Below are 19,745 nucleotides of genomic sequence, written 5' to 3' on the forward strand. Positions count from 1 at the left end.
TACAGGCCACAACTAATGTCCAGTAACGTCCTATTCTAAATTTTGGGACAAGGCTGCTATCAGTGAGATTCCTCATTCCACGCTGCACGTAAGAAAAATATAACTCGGTGCTGGAGGCAAATAACACTTGCAAAGCGGCAGAGCAGATGGTAGAAATGTGGCCTCTCGGCAACTTATAAATAAAAAGCAAGAAGAAAGGAGGAATTAAAATATGCAGTTCGGCAATGCGCACAATCTTGCACAAAAATTATGTCTAAATGAAACAAAACAACTGCCGCCGAGACGTCGGTACCGCCAGAGCAGCGCTACCACTCGTCCACGAAACGCGCGGAGGAACACATTTTTTTTCTGTATTTTCATGCGCACCACTTCAGTACCTTTGACAGCTTTGCACGCTATGTATGAAAAGGAGTAAGTGCCCATTTTGAGAACCACACCACCACACTGCGAGTTGAAGCAGCGCCGAAGGCTCCCGTTTCGCAGCGCCGCCTGTTGAATAAGCATTCGAAGAGTTTGCACGCTGTGAAGGTAAGAGCGTTCACACCGAAGAGCTCTTTTTACAACGCCTACTCACACACACACAGAGCTCACAATTCAAGGGAGGCCACTGAGGTTTTAAGAGCCACTGATCGTAGTAATCCCATTCCAAAGACGCCGCGTTGTCGTAGATTGTTTTTCATCAGCTAAGTCCTGTAGGGGTGAGGCCAAGGCCAAGGCTGAGGATTCTTCGCCGGAAACGTAAAGGAACCAACCAAACAACGTGAGGCTTGTGGACGCGGTTCGTGGGAGCCGACGACGTCCAACCCATGATCCGAGCAGCCCTATAGCAGCCTTGCTTCCAAAAAGACTGGATTTTATTTCCGGCGGGCACACAATACTTCGACAGCATGCTTGCGGCTGATGTGGATTGCAGAAGGTAGATAACAGGACAACCAATGCACAGAAAATAGGTTGAGTACGACACGGCAAGCAACAAGGAGGATAGAAGGGTATGAGAGGGCATGACGTCGGCCGCGCAGCCTCCACAAGCCATGCTCCCATGACGCCTCGCCTCTTTCTCATTTTTCTCCTTACTCTCCTCACTTACCATGCCAACGTGACCACATCACGTGACCGTAGCTAGCCTTCGTCTTCCTATGGGGCACTAGAATACACGTCGATCTGATAAAACGGATAAAACCTACCGGACGGGCGCGCGCGAGCCTGCAAGGAGTCATTTCAAATACAGGTATTTGAAATACGTATTTAAATACTTAGTGTATTTTGCATTTGCATTTAATTGCAGATTGGGTAATGTATTTGACATCTGTATTTAATTGCAAATTGGGTAATGTATTTGACATCTGTATTTAAATACTAAAACGTGGGTATTTCAAATACAATTGTAATTAAATACAATTTCGTGGGCGAAAATACATCTCTCAAATTTATTGTCAGGACTAATTTTGCTCATCCTAAGACGTGTCCAGAGCAGGAAAAAAACTACGTGCTGCACCTAATACAGTGCCTCTCAATCAAGCACAAGCGTTTAGTGACTTCGTGATTACGGTGCTAAAGTCTATTTCACCCCAACTTGTGCACCGGAGGTTCCACCTCTACAGGCCGCGCATTGGCCAGTCACCGTCGCACCACCACGAAGCGCTCCTCCGCCATTTTTGAAACAAATATAAACAAAAAAGTGTCTACAAAGAAAAAGTTCTATACGAGCGTCGTAATCGTGATAATCCAATCATCTTAAATAGGGCTTATGATGTAGCACGTTTTGAGCTATAATTTTTCATATGTCCAAATTTATTGGTGTGATTCTTTTTAAAATACGAATCGCACGTAGTCGCTGCGTGGTGACTGAGGCCCTACTGACTGCGTTCGTTTGTTCACGGAAGATTGAGTCGTTCACAAACAGAATTGCTTTCGTAATAAATCCAGCACTCCCGACTTGGCTAACATCTTTTCTCAAATAAAACAATTGTACCGTCAAACTGTCCACTTAAACGGCGCAAGACTTGCAGCCTGAGTGTCTATTTCTTTACTTCTGTTGAATTTACGAACGCGTCCGGTTAACTCGGTGAGGTCATGTTGTTGTTGTATTCGGGGAATCGAATGCTCGACGCGCTCGGCCCGATTGCGTTCTTCTTCTTCTGCGTGTTCAGATATTTTTTACAACTTTATCGTTCTGTTTTATTATTCAGCGTATTTCCTTTGTGGATATCGTTGAGGTAGTTTCCATGGCTCCATCTCCACCGCCGTCGAGACGTAAGCCAGCCGCCACGACACCCATAAATTTGTGGAAGAAGCATCGGTAAGGACGCAAGCTCTCGAGCGATTGCAAGCAGATGGTTCTTTCCGTGTACGCCAAGCTGCGAGAACAATACCCGGACAGGTTGAGGAACGACTTATACCAGCTGACGTCTGAGTATACTGGCGTCGGAGCACGGACAGTTGTTGCCATAAAGAAGGAAGCCATCACGAATTCCGGGCTCCTTCGAACTCCAACTGGTAAGCGCCCAAAGTCGGTTGGCACCCGTCGTCGCCTGGTCCAGTACGACTCTTTTGTGCTGTCTGCGTTGCGGTCCTGCGTGCACGGCTTCTTTCGAAGGAACGAAACCCCGACCGTCACGAAGATACGCGAAGCCCTCATTGAAGCGCTGAAGGATGATGAGGTCGCCGTGGAACCGAGTCCATCGACTGTGTACCGTCTTTTGCATGACATTGGGTTCGAGCTGCAGAAGAGGAGTCGCAACTCTCTTCTCATTGAGAAGGGCGACATCCTTGTGTGGCGTGCGAAGTACCTCCGCTCGATCCTGAAGTTTCGAGCAGAGGGTAAGGCGATCTATTATCTCGACGAAACGTGGGTCAACGCCGGACACACCGTCAACAAGATCTGGGTCGACACGACGGTGCGTTCTGCCAGAGACGCAGGAAATCGCGGCCTCAGCACCGGTCTCAAAAATCCATCTGGCAAAGGCAGCAGACTGATTGTCACTCACGTTGGGGGTGACCAAGGCTTTGTGGAAGGTTGCCTCGACATTTTTCATGGAGTGAAGTCGGGCGATTACCACGACGAGATGGATGGCAACAGCTTTGAACATTGGTTTGGCTTGTTCCTGACCAAGGTAGAGCCAGGACGCGTTATTGTAATGGATAACGCTTCCTACCACTCAAAACACGTGGAGTGTGTCCCCATGAAATCTTCAACCAAGAGTGTCATCCAAGAATGGCTAAGCTCAAAGGAAGTTGACTGGAACAAAGACATGCTCAAGGTGGAACTAATTTCTTTAGTCTCCCAAGTGCGACACAAGTTCCTCAGCCACCGAGTGGACACACGTGCTGAAACTGTTGGGTGCACGGTTCTTAGGCTGCCCCCTTATCATTGTGAGCTGAATCCCATTGAGCTCATCTGGGGGCAAGTGAAGAATGAGGTTGCGCGAAGCAACTCGTCTTTCAAACTAAAAGATGTGAAGGTGCTTCTAGAGCAGGCAATCAAGAATGTCACGAAAGACAACTGGACCGCTGCTATACAGCATGTTAAGAAGATGGAAAAGCAGTTCTGGGAGAATGACAGCCTGTCGGACAGAGAGGTTGCACCAATCATCATCGAAATCAATGCCGGAGATGACAGCGACGACTCCTATGAAGATGAAAGCTGCGATGAAGTTGTCTCTGGATCAGGCCAGCCACACATTCCAGGTGTGGAGCCACTTAATATGTAAGCAGTGTATCAAAGTGTTTCTTCAATTGTGCTCTCCGGGAACTGCTGGAGGCCCACGTGAAGCCTTCTCTGCGTATAAGGCGGCCTGCCTGTGTGGGCTGACTCCCGAGATCTGGTATGCAACCCTGCCTCTCCGAAAACGGCTGCAGCAACACGACGAGGCGGCTTCGGAAGCCCACTTGAAGCGTTCTCTGAAAACAAGGCGGCCTGCCTGTATGGGCTGACACTCGACATCTGGTATGCAACCCTGCCTTTCCGAGAACTGCTGCAGCAACACGACGAGGTGGCTTCGGAGGCCCACTTGAAGAGTTCTCCGAAAACAAGGCGTCCTGCCTGTGTGGGCTGACTCTCGACATCTTGTATGCAACCTTGCCTCTCCGAGAACTGCTGCAGCAACACGACGAGGCGGCTTCAGAGGCTCACTTGAAGTGTTCTCTGAAAACAAGGCGGCCTGCCTGTGTGGGCTGACTCTCGACATCTGGTATGCAACCCTGCCTCTCCGAGAACTGCTGCAGCAACACGACGAGGCGGCTTCGGAGGCCCACTTGAAGCGTTCTCTGAAAACAAGGCGGCCTGCCTGTGTTGGCTGACTCTCGACATCTGGTGTGCAACCCTGCCTCTCCGAGAACGGCTGCACCAACACGACGAGGCGGCTTCGGAAGCCTACGTGAAGCCTTCACTGAAAACAAGGCGGCCTGCCTGTGTGGGCTGACCCCCGATATCTGGTATGCAACCCTGCCTCTCCGAGAACGGCTGCAGCAACACGACGAGGCGGATTCGGAGGCCCACTTGAAGCGTTCTCTGAAAACAAGGCGGCCTGCCTGTGTTGGCTGACTTTCGACATCTGGTACGCAACCCTGCCTCTCCGAGAACGGCTGCAGCAACACGACGAGGCGGCTTCGGAGGCCCACTTGAAGCCTTCTCTGAAAGCAAGGCGGCCTGCCTGTGTTGGCTGACTCTCGACATCTGGTATGCAACCCTGCCTCTCCGAGAACGGCTGCAGCAACACGACGAGGCGGCTTCGGAGGCCCACTTGAAGCGTTCTCTGAAAACAAGGCGGCCTGCCTGTGTTGGCTGACTCTCGACATCTGGTATGCAACCCTGCCTCTCCGAGAACTGCTGCAACAACACGACGAGGCGGCTTCGGAGGCCCACTTGAAGCGTTCTCTGAAAACAAGGCGGCCTGCCTGTGTTGGCTGACTCTCGACATCAGGTATGCAACCCTGCCTCTCCGAGAACGGCTGCACCAACACGACGAGGCGGCTTCGGAAGCCTACGTGAAGCCTTCACTGAAAACAAGGCGGCCTGCCTGTGTGGGCTGACCCCCGATATCTGGTATGCAACCCTGCCTCTCCGAGAACGGCTGCAGCAACACGACGAGGCGGATTCGGAGGCCCACTTGAAGCGTTCTCTGAAAACAAGGCGGCCTGCCTGTGTTGGCTGACTCTCGACATCAGGTATGCAACCCTGCCTCTCCGAGAACGGCTGCAGCAACACGACGAGGCGGCTTCGGAGGCCCACTTGAAGCCTTCTCTGAAAGCAAGGCGGCCTGCCTGTGTTGGCTGACTCTCGACATCAGGTATGCAACCCTGCCTCTCCGAGAACGGCTGCAGCAACACGACGAGGCGGCTTCGGAGGCCCACTTGAAGCCTTCACTGAAAACAAGGCGGCCTGCCTGTGTGGGCTGACCCCCGATATCTGGTATGCAACCCTGCCTCTCCGAGAACTGCTGCAACAACACGACGAGGCGGCTTCGGAGGCCCACTTGAAGCGTTCTCTGAAAACAAGGCGGCCTGCCTGTGTTGGCTGACTCTCGACATCAGGTATGCAACCCTGCCTCTCCGAGAACGGCTGCACCAACACGACGAGGCGGCTTCGGAAGCCTACGTGAAGCCTTCACTGAAAACAAGGCGGCCTGCCTGTGTGGGCTGACCCCCGATATCTGGTATGCAACCCTGCCTCTCCGAGAACGGCTGCAGCAACACGACGAGGCGGATTCGGAGGCCCACTTGAAGCGTTCTCTGAAAACAAGGCGGCCTGCCTGTGTTGGCTGACTTTCGACATCTGGTACGCAACCCTGCCTCTCCGAGAACGGCTGCAGCAACACGACGAGGCGGCTTCGGAGGCCCACTTGAAGCCTTCTCTGAAAGCAAGGCGGCCTGCCTGTGTTGGCTGACTCTCGACATCTGGTATGCAACCCTGCCTCTCCGAGAACGGCTGCAGCAACACGACGAGGCGGATTCGGAGGCCCACTTGAAGCGTTCTCTGAAAACAAGGCGGCCTGCCTGTGTTGGCTGACTCTCGACATCTGGCATGCAACCCTGCCTCTCCGAGAACTGCTGCAACAACACGACGAGGCGGCTTCGGAGGCCCACTTGAAGCGTTCTCTGAAAACAAGGCGGCCTGCCTGTGTTGGCTGACTCTCGACATCTGGTATGCAACCCTGCCTCTCCGAGAACTGCTGCAGCAACACGACGAGGCGGCTTCGGAGGCCCACTTGAAGAGTTCTCCGAAAACAAGGCGGCCTGCCTGTGTGGGCTGACCCCCGACATCTGGTATGCAACCCTGCCTCTCCGAGAACGGCTGCAGCAACACGACGAGGCGGCTTCGGAAGCCTACGTGAAGCCTTCTCTGAAAGCAAGGCGGCCTGTCTGTGTGGGCTGACTCCCGACATCTGGTATGCAACCCTGCCTCTCCGAGAACGGCTGCAGCAACACGACGAGGCGGATTCGGAGGCCCACTTGAAGCGTTCTCTGAAAACAAGGCGGCCTGCCTGTGTTGGCTGACTCTCGACATCTGGTCATACCTCGGCATTCTCACTCATGAGCGCGATCACTCACGATCACTCACGCTCACCGTCAGATTTGAGGTGATCGTGAGTGAGGCCGCGAGTCTCGGAAAATTGTGAGTGTGAGTGTGAGTGTGATCATAAGTTACGTGAACGCATGAGTGCGAGTGTGAGTGTGAGTCCTGAGAACTGACGAGCGTGAGTCTGACCGTGAGTGTGATCGCGAGTTCTGGGAACTAATGAGTGTGAGTGCGAGTGTGAGCCCTGCGAACTCATGAGCATGAGTTTGATCGTGAGTGTGATTGTGAGTTCTTAAAACTCTTGATTGTGAGTGTGAGCTTGAGCGCTAAGTGAAGCACTCATGAGTGAGTTTTGAGGTCTCTTGAGTGTGATTGTGAGTTTCGAGGCTCATGAGCATGAGCCTGAATCAAGACGTGAGTCTTAGGGTGGATATGAGTCCGGTGATCGCATTAGTCCGCGTGATGACGTGAGCCTGAGGACCATGGCCATGATGAGTCGCGGTGAGCGCTAGTATTATCTTAGCTGGGTTGGTCACGTGAGCTCCCGGGCCGTCTTAGTGGGCGACGAGACTACCGCTTCGCAACTACTGCGTGGGGTTCAGGGCTTCAGGGTTGGTTTGGGTGTCGCTCGCCTGCTCCTTCGCCAGGTAAGCGCGCCGGTTCCTGTGGAGGGCGGAGGAGGGGGGACGGAGGTGCTTGTTCTTGCAGGCTCCTCCTTGCCAGCGCTCTCCGCAATCTCTCAACCAGCTGTAGAGGGCAGAGGGGGTATGGGGGGGGGGGGGGGAGGGGGGAGGGGGTCGCTTTCGTCTCTCCTCGGCGTTCGCTCTTCGCTTCCCGGCAGATGGCGAGACGCCAACGGACTGATGGCGCCTCGAGGCGGCGCGGTAACGTCGGAGTTGGGGAAGCGTTCCAAACGGTTAGCGCTCCTCTCTCTGTGGCATAGAAAGGCTCATGTGGATTTCGGCTCCTGTTGTCACGTTGGTGTCAGTGGGCGCAGAATTTTATGATTGCGTCAACTATAATGTTCGCACGGCTGCAATAAAATTAAATGACTCGCATTACCCTCATCAGCACCCGGAATTTTATTTTTCCGCGCACCTCAACGTACCTTTCGCAAATGAGATATCACTCAGGAAGTGCAATAAAGGCGGTGTCATGATCGATCGAAGCTTCAAGTGAGGTCTTTCACATTGTGCGATATCATGCTTTTAAGTGTCGTTTGGGGCAAGATGGCGCAAGTGCATGATAGCCAGCCGGCAATGGCCAGGCGGCGCCACGAGAGTGCTGCATTCAGCGCCACAAGCGGAGGTGTGTGTGCTAATGGGTCGGCCAGTCTGCCCATCGGGCCGTGGCGAGCGGCGGCGACCCCGATTTCAGCAGTCCCCGTGTGCACGTGCGCGCCATGTCCCTGTTCATTTTATGCCGTTTTTTAAGACCATCGGGAGCCTTGATAGGTCGAAGTGCTTAGAGCATAATCTGGAGTTGTCATTTGGACACCAGTTTGAACTGTCTTCGTGCACTTGCGGGGTCGCTCTATAATAATCGCTGCCCGATCGGTCTGTGCTTCGCTCGTCTCCCGGGAAGTGACACAACACAACGAGAAGGCAGCGAATGGGTTTACTGTACTTCACGGTTGCCCGTCTTCGAGAGCCGGCAGTCCGGACGCGCCGACCAATCTAGTTGTCCCCTGTCGTTCATTGATCGCAGTCGCAGTCCGTGTTCACCTCTGCGGATCGTCCTTCCCACGCACTGCGTATGCTAGCTGTTCCGGGCTATCACAGTCAGAGTTTCACTGCGGAACCACTCCTGGACCGTCATGGCCGAGGCCGACAAGGCCAGGCTCGCCGTTCCCGACGGTCCTGATCCGAAGTTCGCTGGTGGAATGCTCCGGGGACCGACATGAGCCGGACCAGCCAGAACGGCTCTATCGTTCCTGCCCGGCTCCAGCCTCGTGCAGCAGGCTCTTCCTCTTTCCTCGCCGGCTGGCCCCCGCTCGCGCCTCGCTCGACCGTCCTCTTCTCCCGACGCCCCCACGACACTAGAATAAAATGTGGGCAATTAGAACCAAACTCTGCGTGCTAGAGAACAGTGCACAAGCCTGGTGTAAAAAGGCGAAAGGCAAAAAAGTGTGCGTGTGAGAAGGATATTTACGCTTCGCACGAGCTTTTCCTAGAAAAAAAAATATGCATCCTGTTTTCTTCACGCCGTCACATTTGTTACCAGACTCAGCATTAAATTTGGTAGCAGAAACGAACAAAAATTTGTTCTACGAAAATCCACTATTTGAAAACTTGCATGCTTAAAAGGTTTTGGTTGCGACCGCGCGTGCCGAACGGCGCGCGCGGTGGCAACCAAATGCACGCCTACAACTACGAGTGCCCGAACAGGTCGAAGGGCATCTCGCTTGAAGACCTGATCGCCTGATTCTCGACGTCAAAGTGAAGCAACAATCGGCCCGATTTTTTCTACTGTATTTCTCTAATAGCTGTCTCAGAGACTCGTAAAACAACTTGTATAAATACGGTATTTTGCAAAAGTAGTCTGTCAGACCACTTTCCAAGCCTGCACATCTATTTTGGTTCACTTTAACAATTAATGTAAAATTCACTTATTTGATGCATCGCACTCCAGTAATCCACTTTGTCGCCGTGTCGCTTCCCAAGGTCTTAAAAGGAAGCGGTAAAGTCTGACGCTTGGGTAACCTTCGCGACTGTGGCAGTCTTTCACGCAGCAGTAGCGACGTTTATTTTTGGTGGAAAACTCTAGGCTTAGGGGAGATGTCACAGGAACCCGGAAAGGTCATAGAGACGTGAAGTTGAGACTTATTTTTTCGAGAAAAAAAAACAGCTCCAAAAAGGCTCACGCCGATCCAAACTTCCACGTTCACACGTGGTTTCTAAATGCGCCCGCCCGCAGTCCTCGCGACCCGGGCCGTCTTGGTCTACCCAATTTGTTTCATTTTGCAGTCGCTAGATGACGCAACGTCTAGTGCCAAGCTGCATTGCTGGTTGCCTATGGGCACACTTAGGAAACTGTGGAAGCTACGACTGAGTGGGGAATTAGAGCGTCTAGAATAGACGCCTGTGAGACGCTGTCACGTGCTTCACTCCAATAAATCTACTGGCTCATCGGGATTCGTAGAATTCGCCGTGTACCGTTTGCCTTCGATAACGGAGGCGCGCGGTGGCCGCAACGTCGCGGCGCCTGCCGTGGCCGCAACCCGGCCACGGCGGGGTTGCCGGCGCGCCGGCTGGACGCGACTCCGAGGCGCCAATTGCCCGGGCTTCTCGGGCGTGCTCTGCATGGCCGCTGTTTATTCATGTTTCTTTTTTACGTTATTATGGTTGAATGCATAGGTACTCGGAGCGAGGCAAGAATTTCTTGTAAAAGAAAAGTAATATATCTGATAACCAACTTTTTACAATTCAATTCTGAAACACTTCTTATCGTTGGAAGGCATATGACACATATCGCGATAATTCCGCGATGAATTTTTACAATGATGTAGCAAAGGGCAAGATTGATCAGCGGGTCGTTGAAACGCAACTACTGCGTTGAATGAACACTTGTTAACCGAGCGACAGAGAATCTGTCTCGAACCGATGGTTACAGAAAGGCCGCGGGTTTGATAATTATGCTACATAAATTATAATATCTCTTGTGAATGTGCAACTAAATGACTAGAGGAACCGTTTGTTATCATTTCCGCGAGTTACGAAAAAAAACACAAAAAACAGTCAACTTCAACTTCCCGAATGTGCTGCTAATTTCCGGGAACTAAATGCGCGAAACAATGCTAAATATTGTATTGTTGCGGCTTGAGACGGCCTGACCGCCAAGTTCGATTTTGATAGGGGCGGAGATTGTGCCCGGGAAGACACCTTGTTATTTTACAATTAGAATAGGATTCAGGAAATGTTGACAAAGTTATAACCTGTACTGACGCTTGTGTGCCGAACAAATCACTTAATACCCCGCTAGTATTTCTACCCGTGGCGACACCTGGAAAAGGCGAGAAGACCGATTTTCCGTGACGCTCAAGCGTACCATCAGAGTATAGCTCGTAAAGGCCGGTTCACACATCTGCGTTCCAAGCTACAGGAACGAGAGAAACGACACGAACGACATGACACCGGGACAATCGTGACACATGATTGCCTGATAAAACTGTTCTTTGCATTATCTGTCAGGCTCTGTAATAAGAACATAATCGTCCCGGTGTCATGTCGTTCGTGTTGTTTTTGTCGTTTCTGTCGCTCGAAACGCAGATGTGTGAACCGGGCTTCGGATAATAGACCGACCTCTCCGCGAGTTTCGCAACGCCTTCTCTGTCGCAATGGTGGTCTTTCCGCACGAGGGTAAACGCCACATTGCGCGTGTCGATCACGAGCCGTCTCGTGCACTACCGCTGCCTCCTGTGATGTACAACTATGGTTGCGTCAGGCACGCTCCAGGCAGTTGGTGAGATCGGTCTATTGGTCAAAGCGAACGACGCTCTCTTTTTTTCTTTCTTTGTCGGGGGTGTTTACAGATATTGCGTTTTCCTGGTTAATAACATTAAACTATTGATACGTTGGGCCTGAAATATTCACTACAGTACACACGGATGAGCACTATATAAATAGGATTACGCTTCCAGCGAGAGCTCGCGCACGTAGAATAGGTCAGCTGCCCTATGGCAAAGAAGACGACGTAGACGATTGAGGAGTTTCAGCGATGGTGTCACCGCCCTGGCGGCCGGTCGCCGAAAGAGAAAGAGGGGAATAGGTTCGCTGGGGGTTGGCTTTGTGTAAATCCGTTGGCCGCGAACGTAGGGTTATAAACTTCGGCAGCAAAAATATTACGTGGCTCCAGTGTTCCGGTACGAGCAACAGAGCTGACACGATCTACTACGACTAGCTACGACGACCCGCCGGAGGAATGCAGACGTCGAGGGAGTGCAACCTGTGTACTACGCAGTCAGTCGCCGTCGCCCGACGCAGATCATTTGGCATTCAGGGCTTTCCGCCCCGGATTCTTCGTTTGTACTTGGAACCGAGTATTATTTCCTGTGCTTGTGTATGAGCTCAGCGGTTGGATATGGACCTCATAAAGCAGTTCTTCAGACTCAACAGCGACTCAAAGTTGACGGCGGAGAGGCTTGCAGCGACGCTTTCGATTGGTGCACGGGTGTGACGACTACACGGGTAAATTTTAAGATACCTGCTAGCATCGTGGACCATAGTCGCTTTATGTTGACACGATTTTAAGTTTAAGTACTCCGTGCAAAGGCGAATCTATCGCGTTTCTAATCCACCTTTGTTTTTGTTGTTGTTTTTATCACGCACGACTGACTACTAAGCAAATGCTTCTGTACCGATCACGGAGTGAATGACTTCGGCCTTACATTGCGGAACCCCCAATAAAAAGTAATGTTCGTTCGGCGAGAAAACTTCCCTTTCGAGTGACCTTCTTTGATTGATCTATAATTTCTCCCGTATCTAGGTGCTTTATTCAACACGATCGATTAGGCTTGCTTCCCTAGTTAAGACATTTTGCTGCCACATGCTTGGCATGATGTATGCCACTGGTGGTATTGTGAACTGGTTTACTTCCAAAGCTAAAAGTGTAACAGGTGGGACCATTCAGTTTGCTAAAAATGTGATGATATGGAAATTTCGTTGCATAACTAGCGTTTTACGTTTAAGATTGATAAGAAACGTGCTCATGTGATGATGCATGTCTACAGCATAAGCTTTGCAGATCGAGAATGGGTGCGCTCGTGGCTGCAGCCTTGAGGTTTTTAATGGTCCAAATGGGTGATTACACTGCGATAAATATTGCGGTGGAAAACTGCCCATTGACTCGGTGAGTTTTGATTGTGACCATTGGTGTGCTGTTGGCAAATTAGGTAATGGCAGACCTTTTCCCTGACCATCTGGCTTCATGGAACAACGCGTCTAGATGTGCTTAAATATGTTTATATCAAGGTTCACAGTTGACCCCTCTCCATCATTACAGGAAGGCCGTCTCAAGCCGCAACAAACAGTAGTGAATATACAATGCATAATAACAAGCAGTGTCCAGGCGTATAGTCCGCAGAAGCCAATTTGAGTCGAAAAATGTTTTTTTTTTAGGTAGTTTGCCTTTGGTCTATAATCCGCAGGGCCCGGTTTCCGCGCCCAGTGCATAGTCCGCCAAGCTGGTGCGTTGTGTCTTCGTGCTTTTTTTCCTGGGTGGCATTTTCTTCACAAGTTCTTCGGCGAATGCTATTGAGCCTGAAGAACTACTCTTGAGGCCCATATCCAGCCACTGAGCACAGACACAAGCACAGAAAATAACACTTGGTGCCAAGTACAAACAAAGCACCTGGGCGGAAAGCCGTGATTGTCAAACGAGCAGAGTCGAGTGACGGCGACTGACTGCGTTGCACCCTTTCGACGCCTGCATCGCTGCAGTGGGTAGTCGTAGCTAGTCGTAGCGAGATGATCTTCACTCCAAGCAAGAAATCTTGCCATACCATAGTCATGATATGTGTGCAAGTTTTCGGCGACGTTGGCTCTCTCACGTTGGTGCAGTTGTCACCAAGAAAGGTACATATCAATAATGTTTGGCGTTTGAGGCTGAAACTATGACGCATATTTTATCTAAACCTATATTTGCCAGTCTGCGGTTACAAACATTTTCGTTGACGTTGCTTAGATGATGTAACCATTCAGGCCTCGCATTAAATGGTGTTGCGAACTCTTCGGTTGTATATAAAAACCAATTTTTGCCCTAATAAAATACATTTTCAAAAAAACACGTGCCTTCTGCTGATACATATCTTCCAATTTACAATGAAGAGGCAAAAAAAAAAATCAACTGTGTACATCTACCACTTACCATAAGCACCTTTTGCCATCCATTCTTGAGCACACTCAAATATCAGCTTAGGTTGCTGTTGTTTTAGAAGCTTTGCCCTGTTTTACAAAAAGAAAAAAAAAGTTAAAAAAGCTTTACCTTTCTTTTCCTTCTGGCATTTAATACAGACTTGTTTATTTTGCACATCACACACAGCAGATATCACCGTTGTACATACAACTCGAACGGCCGATGAGACTATTTCTATTACGATAAAGTTTTCCACAAAACCCATAAGGAGGCTTGTAGGGGTGCACAAGCACATCGAAATGAGATTGGCGCTTCCGGGGGCTTGTTTACATTATGCATAAAAACAGGACGATTGGCGACCAGCTGATCACAATATAACACCAAGGATACTTATGTTTCCGTACATAGAACGCAGGATAAAGACCTCTGTCGTCCCTTGTATGCTGTAGCTATCATACTTTCCATCCAACCGCTTTTTAGCACAAGTAACTAGAACCGAAGAGTTCGCAACACCGTTTAATGCGAGGCCTGAATGGTTACTTCATCTAAGCAACATCAACGAAAATGTTTGTAGCCACAGACCGATAAATTTAGTTTTAGATAAAGTACGCGTCATAGTTTCAACGCGCCAACATTGTTGATATGCACCTTTCTTTGGACCCGCGTACATTCGGTTCAACTTGATGACAGCTGCACCAGCTTGAGAGCTCACGTCGAACACTTGCACACATATCTTGACTATGGCAAGATTTCTTGCCTTCGACTGGCTTGAACACTTCATTCGTAGCATCACGGTAGGTCTTGGTTGAAGCGATGATCGTCTCGCACACGTAAGCAAACAGAGAACGACACGCTTTGTTTAATTTATACGCTACCGGTCTACGGGCGTCGCAAATCTATCCCCGTTTTCCGCCATGTTGGATCGATCGGAGCGCCCCCTATATTCGCTGAAACTCCTCATTCCCCGACTCTACAACAATACAAATACCTCGTTCATCGGACGTCTAAAGGCTAGAGCACTATATAGCTCGTTCGGGGCAGAGTAGCGCAATCTAGAACGCCATCTCTCGGCGACTAGCGGCGAACGCCCGGGGTCTCCAACTCCGGTCAGAAATGCAAAGGGAACGTGAAAAAGTCATTGTTTCCTCAATATTGTGGAGATGTGCGGAACGTCAATAGTTTTTGACATGATAAAAGGGCAGTTTAGAATAATTTGCGCTAAGTTGCGTGCCATGTAAGGACATAATTTTAAAAAAATTGCCTGAGCGGCATTATGCAGCAGACGACGCGGTGACGTCGCACCGTCCACGTGACCCGCTACGGCCAACCCAGAAAGTCCATCTCCGCTGCGTACAAAAATCGTCTGCTTCAAACGCCATTGCCTTGAAAATTGCCTTCTCAAAATTTTCACACGTATCCGATATTATGAAAACTTTGATAAAATGTTTAGTGCTTTACCAACTTCACGACAGACTAGTTTCGAAAAGTGTGAAGTTGGCGTTTATTTTTTAATCAGCCGTGTGGAGTCGATCTCCATGTATTCTCCCATAGGGCGGGCTGCCTCCTGGAACCCCGAGTACCACGTGACTCGCGCCGCGCTGCTCCGTGGGCCATGTTTTCGGCGAAACACGCGGATCAAAGGATTGCGTTACTCTGCTCCGTAGGAGCTATATAGTGCTCTATTAAAGACTACCGAAACCGACAGATTAATCTCTACGTCACTACCTATTTCGGAACACTTGCAAGACGAGAATGCAAAACGGTCAGTTTTCGTATTTCGCGTGCATTACTGGGCACAAAATAAGCCTCACATGATTCTACAAAAAATTAGCGGTATACTAAGCCACCACTGCGTCGAGAAACACTCCTTTTAGAAAAAGTTTCGAATGATTCAGCATCTCGCGAGCTTTGAGTGCGCACGCGGCCAGAAGCAAGACAGAAAGCAGCAATTACGTCCAGCCGTCTGGCTGACGAGCGCCGAGCCTCAGCTTCCATATAGGGCACGCTCCTTACGTAAACAAACGTCTGCTAGACAGGCCGAGTAGGCGCCATAACGGCCATACGTGTGCAAAAGGCCGTCGCACCGCACGCACCACTCCAGCAACGTAAACGACGTAAGCGCACAGCCAACACCACGCACAGCACACTGCACTGCATGCGTACAAAGAGTGAGGAGCATTTGCGCTTCCGCCACCTGCGCCCTGTCCGAAGCGGACACCGTAGTGCGCTGCGAACACGCGAAGAACGCATGACGTCAAGGAGCCAACGCCGCGTCGATGAAAGAGAGAGAAAGAGAAATGTCGTCTAGACGTACGAGTAAAACAAAACAAAAAAGTGTCGACGAAATGTAGTAATATGGTGGCTGACTAGTAAGCTCTGTCGAGCATCGAATGTCGAAGAAACGATCTTCGGATGACATATCGATGAAACGAATGTCGAAGAAACGATCTTCCGATGAAACATTGCAGTGTCGCTGAAACAGTCTGTCTATGAAACCTTGTTCGACGAACTGATTGCCCATTATAAAACTGCGTGTCAAGAATGACGCGGCTTGCCACTTGGAAAGTGGCGCGCCCTACATCATCAAGAGCGCGACAAAGAGCCACATAGGGACGGCCCCAAACCCCCGAACCAAACCAAGCAAAGTCATGCCAAAGTCAAACCAATCCAAACGAAATCAATTCAAGGACGGCTGCATGTATCAAGATAATAAATGCTGACAGTATTTTATAAAGGCCGAGATGACTGAAAAACAATGTCGGCCAATGATTCCCTAAATTGTAGCCTATTCCGGCAAGCACGGTCGATCAACAAAAGCAGAAGCAACTCGAGTGAGAAGAAAACTCGGCCACCGCGGCCTCTGTTCATAGAATAGCATACGACTGACACACATGTCAAAAGGGATGATGGTGAGATTTCAAACCGTCGTCATGTGAAACCATCCTACCTATAAAAAAAAAGCTATAGGAACGATGGACTAAAGGCAAAAACTACGGACCGCCAGATCCAATCACGAGCCACTTAGAAATTGTGCGGTCTTTCGCTTCGATGCACGTGTTGGTGCCCGCGTGTCGGATCACTGATGAGGGGACGGGTGGACAGTGATTCGAATCGAAGAGCACAGAATGACTCAACAATTTTACGTCGCAAAGAAAGCCACGAAATCTAGGCTCTCCTGCAGCGTCAAAGCTATAGCAATAATGGGGCGCTTTTGGTTTCGAGCATTATTCGTCCAGCCCTAATCAGTGTTAAGCGTGTCACAGTATAGCGTGGAACGTGATTGGACCTGGCGGCCCGTGGCTTTGGCCTTTAGTCCATCATAGGGTGAGACAAGGTATAATATTACCGCTCTCTCCCCCCCCCCCCCCCCCCCCCCGAAAAAAAAAGGTCGATGCATATGTTTACTATGTATACATTCTGCATAAACTTCCGTAGAAGTACGTGTGGGTGGCACAAAAAAAGAAACGGGGGTAATATATGTAGTAATTGCTTATCTGTATATAAATGATATAAATGAGCAAGGAATGCACAGCGAGGCGATGCTCTAATCACTGCGACGTTGTCTGTGTAACCTGTCGGAAGGCGCGTTTGTGTTTTTCCGCCGCCCTTGACAGTAGGCGAAAGTTAAACACACCCACTTTCGTCAGCTTGCATTTAGTTTCTTTTGCAATTCATCCAGGTTTACGAAATTTGGTAGAAATGTGCGGAGCATAAACATTAACATAGTACATTTCCTTCAAATTGGATTAGTGGCTCAGAAGTTCACTGTTTTGGGGTAGTTTCCCCGCCGCACGACTCACGCGAAGACAAACCAACGGCTTGGGAGAAACAAAAGAAAAGCACAAAGAAAGCAACCGGCAAGTGTGATGACCTGTGAGTGTGATGAGCGTGAAGACCTGTGTGAGGACCGTGAGGACTGTGAGGACTTGTGTGAGTGTGAGGACTGCGAGGACCTGCGAGTGTGAGGACCGCGAGGACCTGCGAGTGTGAGGATCGTGAGGAGCTGTGAGTGTGAGGACTTTAAGGACCTGTGAAAGTGATGAGCATGATGACCTGTGAGTGGGAGGACCGTGAGGAGCTGTGAGTGTGAGAGCCGTGAGGATCGTGATGACCTGTGAGTATGAGGACCGTGAGGATCTGTGAGTGTGATGACCTGTGAGTGTGAGGACCATGAGGATCTGTAAGTGTGATGACCTGTGAGCCTGATGATTCGTGATGACCTGTGAGCGTGATGACCGTGATGATCTGTGAGCGTGACGACCGTGATGATGACGGCGAGTGAGTTTTGGTTTTGCGTTGAACCGTGAGGGTGAGTCCGGGTGATGACCCTATTTTGAATAAATCGTGATCGTGAGTGGGCGTGAGTTCTGATTGAGGAAAAAATGGTGATCGTGAGTTTGAGTGAGGACTGCCTAAAATGCCGACCTATGCATCTGGTATGCAATTCTGCCTCTCCGAGAACTGCTGCAGCAACACGACGAGGCGGCTTCGGAGGCCCACTTGAAGCGTTCTCTGAAAACAAGGCGGCCTGCCTGTGTTGGCTGACTCTCGACATCTGGTATGCAACCCTGCCTCTCCGAGAACTGCTGCAGCAACACGACGAGGCGGCTTCGGAGGCCCACTTGAAGCGTTCTCTGAAAACAAGGCGGCCTGCCTGTGTTGGCTGACTCTCGACATCTGGTATGCAACCCTGCCTCTCCGAGAACGGCTGCAGCAACACGACGAGGCGGCTTCGGAAGCCTACGTGAAGCCTTCACTGAAAACAAGGCGGCCTGCCTGTGTGGGCTGACCCCCGATATCTGGTATGCAACCCTGCCTCTCCTAGAACGGCTGCAGCAACACGACGAGGCGGCTTCGGAAGCCTACGTGAAGCCTTCACTGAAAACAAGGCGGCCTGCCTGTGTGGGCTGACTCCCGATATCTGGTATGCAACCCTGCCTCTCCGAGAACGGCTGCAGCAACACGACGAGGCGGCTTCGGAAGCCTACATGAAGCCTTCTCTGAAAGCAAGGCGGCCTGTCTGTGTGGGCTGACTCCCGATATCTGGTATGCAACCCTGCCTCTCCGAGAACGGCTGCAGCAACACGACGAGGCGGCTTCGGAGGCCCACTTGAAGAGTTCTCCGAAAACAAGGCGGCCTGCCTGTGTGGGCTGACTCTCGACATCTGGTATGCAACCCTGCCTCTCCGAGAACGGCTGCAGCAACACGATGAGGCGGCTTCGGAAGCCTACATGAAGCCTTCTCTGAAAGCAAGGTGGCCTGTCTGTGTGGGCTGACTCCCGACATCTGGTATGCAACCCTGCCTCTCCGAGAACGGCTGCAGCAACACGACGAGGCGGCTTCGGAAGGCTACATGAAGCCTTCTCTGAAAGCAAGGCGGCCTGCCTGTGTGGGCTGACTCCCGACATCTGGTATGCAACCCTGCCTCTCCGAGAACGGCTGCAGCAACACGACGAGGCGGCTTCGGAAGCCTACATGAAGCCTTCTCTGAAAGCAAGGCGGCCTGTCTGTGTGGGCTGACTCCCGATATCTGGTATGCAACCCTGCCTCTCCGAGAACGGCTGCAGCAACACGACGAGGCGGATTCGGAGGCCCACTTGAAGCGTTCTCTGAAAACAAGGCGGCCTGCCTGTGTGGGCTGACTCCCGATATCTGGTATGCAACCCTGCCTCTCCGAGAACGGCTGCAGCAACACGACGAGGCGGCTTCGGAAGCCTACGTGAAGCCTTCACTGAAAACAAGGCGGCCTGCCTGTGTGGGCTAACTCTCGTCACCTTGATTGCAGCCCTGCCACTTCGAGAACTGTTGCAGCAACACGACGAGTCGGGTCCGTTATGTTGCACAGAAATATTAAACACCGAGCCATGTTCAAGACGTCATTCCATTCCCTTCTCGTCTCCCAGGCTAATATTGCGCGATTTAGCATGTCTTCAGCTTACACCGGCTTGTGTGCACTCATCTGCTAGTTCCTCTTAGATTGAATCTTTATTTAGGCAACAACATACAATCAGTCGTTGCCCAAGAGCCGACACAAAAGGCAAACAGAATTGCCTCACGAGGCGCCGCCCCCCCCCCCCCCCGCTCCCCCTCCCAATCACAAACATCATACACACTTGTCGTACACAATATAACAGCATAATAAGGGTACAGCAAAGGTTACAGAATAGACTTGCACATCAGAATTCAATTTTAGAACACCCCTGGCCCGAAAGACGCCAGAAATGCAGTTCGTTGAATGCAGAGTACACAGGAAGTACCCGAGGTCTAATTGAACAGTGCAGGTCTACAGAATTTGCTTGTGTTACCAGTTTTTGGCTCATGAGCTTACATCACATTGTAAACCTAGGACACAGGACAAACACGAAAGGGCCTTTT

General features: G+C 50.7%; 1 protein-coding gene across 1 annotated transcript in view; it reads left to right on the forward strand.

Moving 5' to 3' along the window:
* The window catches only part of LOC120847741, a 135,157-nt gene extending 131,447 nt beyond the window's left edge, over window positions 1-3,710 (forward strand). The window contains exon 2 of the mRNA XM_040219607.1: window positions 2,760-3,710. Coding sequence (XP_040075541.1) covers window positions 2,760-3,710 — 951 coding nt within the window. The remainder of the gene's footprint in view (window positions 1-2,759) is intronic.
* Window positions 3,711-19,745: the final 16,035 nt, after the last annotated feature.

Source organism: Ixodes scapularis, unplaced genomic scaffold (genome assembly GCF_016920785.2).
Source record: "Ixodes scapularis isolate PalLabHiFi unplaced genomic scaffold, ASM1692078v2 PGA_scaffold3__209_contigs__length_174095766, whole genome shotgun sequence".
Classification (NCBI taxonomy): Eukaryota; Metazoa; Arthropoda; class Arachnida; order Ixodida; family Ixodidae; genus Ixodes; species Ixodes scapularis.